A 10,821-nucleotide genomic window follows, 5' to 3' on the forward strand; every position below is an offset into this window, starting at 1 on the left:
TAAATTTCATTTGAGTCAATTGGAGATGTACCTGTGGATGTATTTCAAGGCCTACCTTCAAACTCAGTGCCTCTTTGCTTGACATCATGGGAAAATCAAAAGAAATCAGCCAAGACCTCAGAAAACAAATTGGAGACCTCCACAAATCTGGTTCATCCTTGGGAGAAATTTCTACAACGCCTGAAGGTACCACGTTCACCTGCCACAACAATAGTACGCAGGTATAAACACCATGGGACCACAGCCGTCATACCGCTTAGGAAGGAGACGCGTTCTGTCTCCTAGAGATGAACGTACTTTGGTCGAAAAGTGCAAATCAATCCCAGAACAACAGCAAAGGACCTTGTGAAGATGCTGGAGGAAACAGGTGCAAAAGTCTCTATATCCACAGTAAAACTAGTCCTAATTCGACATAACTTGAAAGGCCGCTCAGAAGGAAGAAGCCACCTCTCTAAACCGCCATAAAAAACTAGACTATGGTTTGCAAACTGCACATGGGACAAAGATCATACTTTTTGGAGAAAGTCCTCTGGTCTGATGAAACAAAATAGAACTGTGGCCATAATGACCATCATTATGTTTGGAGGAAAAACGGGGCGGCTTTGCAAGTCGAAGAACACCATCCCAACCGTGAAGAACGGGGTGGCAGCATCATGTTGTGGAGCTGCTTTGCTGCAGGAGGGACTGGTGCACTTCAGAAAATAGATGGCTTCATGAAGAAGAGAAGTTATGTGGATATATTGAAGCACATCTCAAGACATCAGTCAGGAAGTTAAAGCTTGGTCGCAAATGGGTCTTCCAAATGGACAATGACCCCAAGTATACTTCCAAAGTTGTGGCAAAATGGCTTAAGGACAACAGAGTCAAGGTATTGGAGTGGCCATCACAAATCCCTGACCTCAATCCCATAAAAATATGTGGGCATAACTTAAAAAGTGTGTGTGAGCAAGGAGGCCTACAACACTGACTCAGTTAACACCAGCATCTGTCAGGAGGAATGGATCAAAATTCGCCCAACTTATTGTGGGAAGCTCGTGGAAGGCTACCCAAAACGTTTGACCAAGTTAAACAATTTAAAGGCAATGCTACCAAAATCAATTGAGTGATTTAACTTCTTACCCACTGGAATGTGATGAAATCCAGCACTTTATTCTCCTTCTGATATATGCAACTCCTGTTGGCTGGGCTCCCGCCTGTGCCATTAAACCCCACAACTCATCCAGAACCCCGCAGCCCCGTCTGGTGTATCAAAACCTTCCCAAGTATCTCTCACGTCCCCCGCTCTCCCCTCATCCACTGCTTTCCAGTTGTAAGCCGCATCTGCTACAAGAGACCATGGTGCTCTACCGGAGCTGTGAGGGAAACGCACCTCAGCTACCTCCAGCTCTGATCAAGGCCACACCAACAGGACTAGGTCACGCTCATACCAACCTCTGGCCTGCTCCCGTTCTCTAACACACGTGAAGTGGCACGGGTATGTGAAGTCACAGTGTCCCTAGTCTTCCGAGCAGTCGAGGTGGATTGACTCCCCGCTGTCCTGGCTCGTGAGGGAGTTTGTTTCGCTACCATTGGGGGGCCAGAGCAGGCCAAGTGTATTACAATGCGTAAGTCAGTTGAACTGGGCCCGCGAAGCGCGAGAAACGTGAGTTCGCTGTCTTCCTGGCCACGCGCCTAGAAGTTAGCGTAAGGACAGCAAAAAGCCCTACACACGACGCCAGGATCAAGGCGAGTACGAGACCACCCACCTTTCCGAGACACTCTTGAAACCGTGTCCAACCAGGGCGTTGTAAGGCCAACTATGATCCATAGAGATCCTGGGAGATAGAAGTAAATCCCTTCGCACGCGTGCGCTCCCCCCCCCCCCCATATAAAAGTCTCTGAAGATGGCACTAATTGGGCTCAAACACAGTCAGGCTGTGTCCACTTGGGCTGGAGCGATTTCTTACGGAGCTAGTGGAGATACACCCACTTATGGTAGTCGCGGATCTAGGGGACACGAGAGGCAGGAAGGTCTGGCTGACCATGAACTGACTGTATAAGTGATTAACAATTGGGAAAATGGGGTATAACTCGAGAACAGACCGAGAGAGATGAGCAGAGAGTGGCGAAAATAAATTTGCGAAATCTCGTATTTATTAGTTGTTCTGAACATGTGTGTCACATTTCTTATAACCACTAAGAGGGCCTAGGAGTCGGCATGAACCCTGCACCTCACAAGAGGCAACTGTTGTTACTATGTGATCTAAGAGATGTCAAAGGTACATCTCGAGGGTGACAGGAGAAGACGTAAAGTTTATAAAGCATCTGCTGGATTTTCGGATACATGTCAGGTCTAAACTTCCGACTCAACTGTATTCGATATAGTACTAATATATCTATGTGTCTGACCGCTCTTCCTTCCATCCTTGTAGACCAAGTTTTGAGGCACTGTGGACCGATCTCCAGCAAACCAAACCCCCATCTCTGATGCTCCTGGGGGGCCGAATCTGTCCCCCAGGCCTCAGCCATGGGCATATAATAACTCGCTTCTCTCCTCTTCCGTGCCATGGCCCACCATCCCATTCTTCTCCCCTCCACCCAGATCGAAGGGGCCCTGAGTAGGGGTAGAAACAGTATTGCCCTACAGGGCAGCTAAGAGGACCCAGGCAAAACGAACCCAGAGAGGAGGTGCAAGACCTAAAGGAGCAGCTGGAGGCCCCTCAAGATGCCAGGTAGTTCACCTCACTTTCCAAGCTGTTCTGACCCACTCGAATTGTGATACAGTGAATTATAAGTGAAATTATCTGTCTGTAAACAATTGTTGGAAAAATGACTTGTGTCGTGCACAAAGTAGATGTCCTAACCGACTTGCCAAAACTATAGTTTGTTAACAAGATTGTGGAGTGGTTGAAAAACGAGTTTTAATGACTCCAACCTAAGTGTATGTAAACTTACGACTTCAACTGTATATATATATATATATCTAAAGGAAAGCGTGACAGATTACATACACTTTTAAAAGGATCTAGAGGTAATAATAATGATAGTCATGGGGCTCACCTGTGTGCTCTTTGTCCAGTCTCTGGTGGTGTCTGTGTGATGTTGTCTATTCTCCAGCAACCTGACGTATTCATGTAGCTGCTGGTTCTTCTTCAACTCCTGCATCAGTGTGTGTTCATAGTACTCCCTCTTGTTCTACAGAAACACAGTCAGGATACAGTCAGTGTGTGTTCATAGTACTCCCTCTTGTTCTACGAAAACACAAGTCAGGATACAGTCAGTGTGTGTTCATAGTACTCCCTCTTGTTCTACAGAAACACAGTCAGGATACAGTCAGTGTGTGTTCATAGTACTCCCTCTTGTTCTACAGAAACACAGTCAGGATACAGTCAGTGTGTGTTCATAGTACTCCCTCTTGTTCTACAGAAACACAGTCAGGATACAGTCAGTGTGTGTTCATAGTACTCCCTTGTTCTACAGAAACACATCAGGATACAGTCACGTGTGTGTGTGTATGTGTGTGTGTGTCTGTCAGTGTGTTTGTTCGTGCACATGCGTTAATCTGTTTGTGCAGGTGTGCGTGTCCTCTGCCGGTCGGTCGGTACCTGTTCGTGGTCTACTTTGAGCAGCAGCATGTTGTTGAGTTGTTTGACTGTGTTGCTCTCCTGCTCCAGAGTCTCTACTCTCTGTTGGAGACTCAGAGTTGTGCTGCGATACACATGGTCCCAGTCTTCATTCAGCTTCATCAACTAACACAGACACATCATCATCATCACCACCGTCATCATCATCAGCTAATACAGACATACATCATCATCACCATCATCCTTTCTGGCCTCGTCCAAAATAGTTTGTATTCACAGAATGTAGTACACTTGTCTCTGGTTTAATTCCTGTAGTTAGGTGTAGTTTCTGTAGTTGCGGTGTAGTTTTGTGTGTCACCTCTTTGTTGACTCTGCGTAGCTCAGTGTTCCTGTTGAGCAGTAGTAGCTTCTCCTGGTCAGCTGAGGTGACTGACATACTGTCAGTGATCAGAGACCCCTGGTCCTCCCCGGACAGCAACCTCTCACCAGCAGGGACAATCTCCTCCTCCACCACATTCGCCCTGTACACAAACACACAAAGTCACACACAAGCACACAGACACACACAAGCACACAGATACACACAAGCACACAGACACACAGACACACACGCACGGTGAGAATATTGTGTAGGAAACCAACAGCACTCGCCTGAACATAGCGTACCTGCAAGCAGATAGAAACATACATGTACTCACACAGAGGAGCATGAACTACTACTATGCACGACCTCACACCTACACACACGCATACACAGTAACACCATGTAGCATTTACACATGGCTGCAAACACAACCACTATCATTCTCAAACACCCAAACAACGTTTATCCCCACTTCAAGTGTTTCTTGTCTAAGATGAGAAAAACACATCCTTGATACATTCTACAATCTAGTACAGGGGTAGACAATCCTGGTCCTAGGTTTTTGATTTAACCGACCTGGAAGACCAGGTGTGTTGAATTTCGGCAATCACTGAACTGACCAATTAGCTCAGTTGGTCAGGTGTGGTGCCTAGCTGGAACAAACTCCTTCAGAATCCTGCAGCACTCCCGGAACAGGGTTGCCTATCCCTGATCTAGTCCATTCCCTTGTGAGCTACCTGTCAACTGTGGCACTCCTGGAACAAGGTTTTCTACTCCTGATCTAGTACATTCCCTTGTGAGCTACCTGTCAACTGCGGCACTCCTGGAACAGGGTTGCCTATCCCTGATCTAGTACATTCCCTTGTGAGCTACCTGTCAACTGCAGCAGATTCAAATCATCATTGCCATCTAATGATCCCTGTGCTGTGCCGCCTGCACACTTCTCGTGTCTAGAGGAAACCCTGCATCCTGAGATCAGCTTGTTCAAGCCTTGATGGCTTCATCAACTCAATGACAAAAGTAAGGATTTCAGTTAAGATGTTTTTTGTGTGGTTAAGGCAAATTAGGTCCACTTATAATCGCTTGTTGCCAGAGTAAGTTTGTTTTTCTCAAAACGAGGGTATCATCAGAATTAAAGAACACAAATTGAGGCATAACCACKATGTTTTAATTTGGCTTGAATCTAATACAGAGTTATAGAGCATGTCCATCAACAAAACTGTCCAGTCCATTCAACCTCACAGATGGATCCAGTCTCCAGCCCTGCTGTGTCCTGAATATCCAACATGTTTTCTTCCTCTTGGACTGCAGATTAATGTGACCCAGATGAAGGAAGTTTTCAATCATAAACACTGTCTTGGTAGGACACCAAGATGCTATTTCTTCCCGTGGCAGTTTGGTCATTTATTGTAATCTAACATGAAAAAATATAAATAATAACTTCCTTCCTCTTTAGCAGGCTGCCATGCTGGGGAAATAATGGATTATCCTATACAAATACAAATGGTCAATGGCTACTAGCCTATTCTCTCTGAGTAAGGAGTATGGCTTTACTACTGGCCTACACATTATGAACCAAATAATGMCTGTGTCTCAAATGGCAACCTATTCCCTTCATAGTGCACTACTTTTTAACAGGGCCCATAGAGCTCTGGCCAAAAGTAGTGCACTATATAGGGAATAAGAGGCCATTTGGGAGGCCGTCAATGTCTTTTGATGTGTGGGTGCTGTGCAGTAGCAGGCTATACTACTATCAGAAGAATTGATAATTGGGTTATTGCACAACCTAGTCCTCAGCCACTTCTGGGGCAAAAACAATTTCAGGATAAAAACCTTCCGTGCAACAGGACTCAATGATCTAATTATCATTCTGCAATGTCATTCCACAGGAGTAAACAGATCATTGCACTGCAGTCTAAGTAGGGTTTTATTTGGAAACAAATAGCCAAATAATGAGTTTTATTTTTTTTGTATGTGAATGCACCACAGTCTCTGCACTGACACTTACTATAACTCTAGAACATAGTTCTTGGTTCCCCTTTAATGCTACTGAACAAGTCATAGAGCATCAGCAGTAGTCATGTGACCTGAACAGGGATGGCGAATTCAACGTATTGACCTGGGAAACTCCCCTGACATACCAAGTTCCTTTTTTTAAAGTAGCTGGAATCACCCACACACGATTTATTCACATACATCCTGTTATTCACTCATAGTATTGCAAGTGTTTTCCCAACTGGCACATTACGTTTTAAGAACCATATGTTTTGTAGAACTTGGTGAGAGCCTGGTTGTATTATGGTTATTTTGCATACAACCTTTCCATAATGTTTCCTACAGGTTTCCTTACGGCTATATTTAAAGTAATGTTCTCAAATTGTTCAGAGAACGTTAAAACCTCTACTTCATCACCCTCCCGGATCCGGGATCCTCCTCATCAGAAAAGCTGACTAGCATAGCCTAGCCTAACGGGACAGGGATATCATATAATATAATTTTCATGAAATCACAAGTCCAATACAGCAAATGAAAGATAAARATCTTGTGAATCCAGCCATCATTTCCGATTTTTTAAATGTTTTACAGCGAAAACACAATATGTATTTCTATTAGCTAACCACAATAGCCAAACACACAACCGCATATTTTCACCATGTTTCCACCGCATAGGTAGCTTTCACAAAACGGACAAAATAGAGATAAAATTATTAACTAACCTTGAACAACTTCATCAGATGACAGTCTTATAACATGTTATACAATATATTTATTTTTTGTTCGAAAATGTGCATATTTGAGGTATAAATCATAGTTTTACATTGCAGCCACCATCAAAAATAGCACCAAAGCAGCCAGAATAATTACAGAGAGCAACGTGAAATAAATAAATACTCATCATAAAACATTTATGAAAAATACATGGTGTACAGCAAATGAAAGATAAACATCTTGTGAATCCAGCCAATATTTCCGATTTTTTAAGTGTTTTACAGCGAAAACACAATATAGAATTATATTAGCTTACCACAATAGCCAAACACACAAAGGCATTTATTCAACTTCATCAGATGACAGTCTTATAACATCATGTTATACAATACATTTATGTTTTGTTCGAAAATGTGCATATTTAGAGCTGCAAATCGTGGTTATACATTGTGAATACGTAGCAACAATTCCCCAGAATGTCCGGAGATATTTTGGACACTCACCTAATCTGACCAAAGAACTCATCATAAACTTTACATAAAAATACTTGTTGTATGGCAAATGAAAGATACACTGGTTCTTAATGCAACCGCTGTGTTAGATTTTTTTAAATAACTTTACCACAACATACAGCTTGGGTTATTGTGAGACAGCGCTCACCAACACGGCGGAGAATAGGCATCAACATATTACACAGAAATACGAAATAACATCATAAATGTTGTCTTACTTTTGCTGAGCTTCCATCAGAATGTTGTACAAGGAGTCCTTGGTCCAGAATAAATCGTTGTTTGGTTTTAGAATGTCCATTTCTTCTGTCYAATTAGCAACCTTGGCTAGCATTGTGGAGCGAACATTCCCATCATCTCTTGGCGCAAAGAACGGAAAATTCCAAAAGTCCCAWTAAACGTTGAATAAACTGATAAAACTCGGTTGAAAAAACCTACTTTATGATGTTTTTCTCATATGTATCAAATAAAATCAGAGCCGGAGATATTCGCCGTGTATACCGAACGCTTTTCAGAAGACAATGTCGAGGTCTTCCGCGCGCCGTCGAGGACAAAGAAAATACCGGACCTGTCACTCCAAATGCTCTTATTCGGCCTCAGATCAAGCTAGACACCCCATTCAACCTTCCACTGCCTGTTGACATCTAGTGGAAGGCGTATGAAGTGCATACATATCYATAAATAAAAGCCAGTTGAATAGGCAGGCCCTGAAACAGAGCCTCGTTTTCAGATTTTTCACTTCCTGTATGGAAGTTTGCTGCCKAATGAGTTCTGTTTTACTCACAGATATAATTCAAACAGTTTTAGAAACTTCAGAGTGTTTTCTATCCAATAGTAATAATATGCATATTGTATGATCTAGAACAGAGTACGAGGCCGTTTAATTTGGGCACGATTTTCTCCAAAGTGAAAACAGCCGCTCCCTATTGACAAGAAAAAACCTTCTGTGGAAATTTCAGTACTTCAGCATAAAGTTTTCCACAGGTATCCTTATGGTTCTATTTCAAGTTATGTTCTCAGAACATAACAAAAAAAATCCATAAAAAATGTGTAACGTTCAAATAAATGTTCTAAGAATGTTATTTAAAAACATATACATTCTGTTCTCAGTATCAACAAAACTATCTCTATCCTCTATCTTGTTAAGTGTGTTTGTCCCTTTAAAATAGGGTCTGGTTGAATAGACTAAAATGAACAGGTTTGTATGAGTTAAAAACATGYCATACTATTATGATCCTTGAGGCGTAGTGGGCTTATTCCATGGATAGCAAGGTTAGGTTCAAATCTCACTGATGCCATGTCAAAATAAAAWWAAAAAATGTTTGCATGATTAATGCCTAAGCAAATACATTTTTATGTGTCATATCTGTGCTTGGAATTCAAAACAGTTCATCTAAGCTAGCAGTAAAATGTTCTCAGAACCTCCCTGCAACCAAAACAAAATGTATGTTCCCAGAACAGGCTAAATGTTTACTGTTGTTCTCAGAAGATTTTTTTTAAAACATTCAGTTTTAGCGGCCAGGAACAATATGGCTTGGTTCCCAGAACCAATGGGAAGTCAAAAACATATGTTCCCACAACTTCCAAGGAAACAGGTGTGTCAGCTGGTTTTAATCATCCACACTGTGGTGGTGTTTTGGACATGCATACCTTGATTCCTCTATAGCCCCATTGTCCTCTGGGTTCTGTACGAGAGCACTGGCGCTGTAGGGTGAAGAATCTGCCTCCTGTTCAGACGATGATGATGCTGACAGTGAACCTCCGTCCATGACTGATCTGAGCCAACAAATGAACCTGACAAAAGTTGAAAAACTGCACTCCAAAATGAAATTTTAAAAAACAAATAAGAACTAAATAAGTCGTCAAGGTTGGTCAAGGCTGTCTTCTCTAGTGTTGGTCAAGGCTGTCTTCTCTAGTGTGCAAATTTGACACTTGTATTTGACCTGATCCAACTGTCAACTGAGGCAGAAACCTCTGACGTAATGAACACAAAAGACTGACAAAATGAAAATCTRAACTGATCCAGAATCCTCTGAAGTGATGAACACAAAGTATTGACCAAATTGAAATCAATTCTCAACTGATCCAGAATCCTCTGATGTGATGAACACACACCCAAGTTGTATAAAGCCTCCACAGAGCATATGGTGGAAAGTCAATATGACTTTCAGTCTGTCTGTCTACCTAAAAAGGAAGTCTAAACATACCCCGCTGCCTGCACCCACATGCAAATGATGTTAGAATATAGGAAGTCACAGAATAATTTAGGTTGTTTTTAAACATAGTATATATAATGTGAGAATAAGAAGTCACAGAAGTCAACTTATCTCAACTCTGTCAGAGGGTTTTTAAACTTAATATTTTTAATATGAGAATAGGAAGGCACAGAACAATTCAACTTATCTCAAATCTGTCAGAGGGTTTTTAAACTTAATATTTATAATGTGAGAATGGGAAGTCACAGAACAACTCATCTCAACTCTGTCTGGGTCTGAACAATAGGTACATATTGTTCTGTTTCTATGTCATTACTTTCAAAGTGTGGTTTTTTAAGAGGTTGTCCCAAAGATTTTGAAGGTACTTTTGAGTACAAATAAAGAAGTATGACATCAGCGGGGAATTCCACTCATGCTCATGTTTCTGTTTCTCTCTGTGAGTGAGTGTAGTCTGGAATTCACAGCATACTCTCAACGTACCAACAACTGTTCACTCCCCAATCTCACAAGTATCACAGTTACTAAATCAAAGGCATCACATGTCAATAAAAMAACACAAATGTTATCATAACAAASCAGCCAAAAAATATTTGACTGCAAAAMTGGTTGAATTTATAGATATTGTGACACACTCCCTGAACTCAAAGTTCAGAAAATGCCTGGCTGGAGGGGGGATGGGCCACATAAGCTTGTGTAACCCAATATTGCAAGCTCTGATATTGCTCAAATGTGGAATACAAGTAGCCAGTTGTCTGCCCTACATACACAAACCAACCAGCATTAGGATCTCTTAATACATCATGGAAATATAGAGCTGTAACTACATACACAAACCAAACCAGTATTAGGATCTCTTAATACATCATGGAAATATAGAGCTGTAACCACAGTGGTACAATGGGTGGAAATATACTGTAAACTAGGAATATTTATGATGAATGTAAGCTTGACTTTTTTGTAGCTGATTAGTAGACAACTTTCCAAGTCAAATGTTCTCTCATTCAGTGCTGTATGATCCTGCTAGACAACAATACATACAGTTACACCTGTCTTTTGATGTTGTGGCTATTGGAATCAGCTCCAAGGAAAACAAGTGGGCTCAGAATTATATTTTTTGGGGTCTAAGGTTCCTTGAAGGATTTTGTATCTTTAGCCTCTACATTTGTAATTTAGTCAGGGGGCCACCACAGATTATCTTTGGGTCCGCACTGGATTTAGCCTCAAATCCATCATGACATTCAAAATCCAATATGGCTGCCATAATACTAATGACCATAAAGACTGTTTTGGTGTAAATCAATTTTATTCAGAATACAATATGGCCTACATGATTACACTCAGACACCTTCGCCTAAAAATACGTTTCAATTGTTCATTTTGTATTGTGTTATTCTGTCTTTAAGGTTTCATACGGTTCTTGGTATATCTAGGACTATGAGTGGCACTGCCATGCCTCTTGT

General features: G+C 41.7%; 1 protein-coding gene across 1 annotated transcript in view; it reads right to left on the minus strand.

Moving 5' to 3' along the window:
- Nucleotides 1–9,306, minus strand: part of si:ch211-153b23.7 (TNFAIP3-interacting protein 1) — an 11,171-nt gene extending 1,865 nt beyond the window's left edge. The window contains exons 1-4 of the mRNA XM_023990441.2: nucleotides 8,796–9,306; nucleotides 3,922–4,084; nucleotides 3,585–3,728; nucleotides 3,040–3,174 (exon numbers count right to left, since the gene is read on the minus strand). Coding sequence (XP_023846209.2) covers nucleotides 3,040–3,174; nucleotides 3,585–3,728; nucleotides 3,922–4,084; nucleotides 8,796–8,914 — 561 coding nt within the window. The 5' untranslated portion in view covers nucleotides 8,915–9,306. The remainder of the gene's footprint in view (nucleotides 1–3,039; nucleotides 3,175–3,584; nucleotides 3,729–3,921; nucleotides 4,085–8,795) is intronic.
- Between the last annotated feature and the right edge of the window lie 1,515 nt (nucleotides 9,307–10,821).

The sequence above is a fragment of the Salvelinus sp. IW2-2015 genome, linkage group LG6.2 (assembly GCF_002910315.2).
Source record: "Salvelinus sp. IW2-2015 linkage group LG6.2, ASM291031v2, whole genome shotgun sequence".
NCBI classification, from domain to species: domain Eukaryota; kingdom Metazoa; phylum Chordata; class Actinopteri; order Salmoniformes; family Salmonidae; genus Salvelinus; species Salvelinus sp. IW2-2015.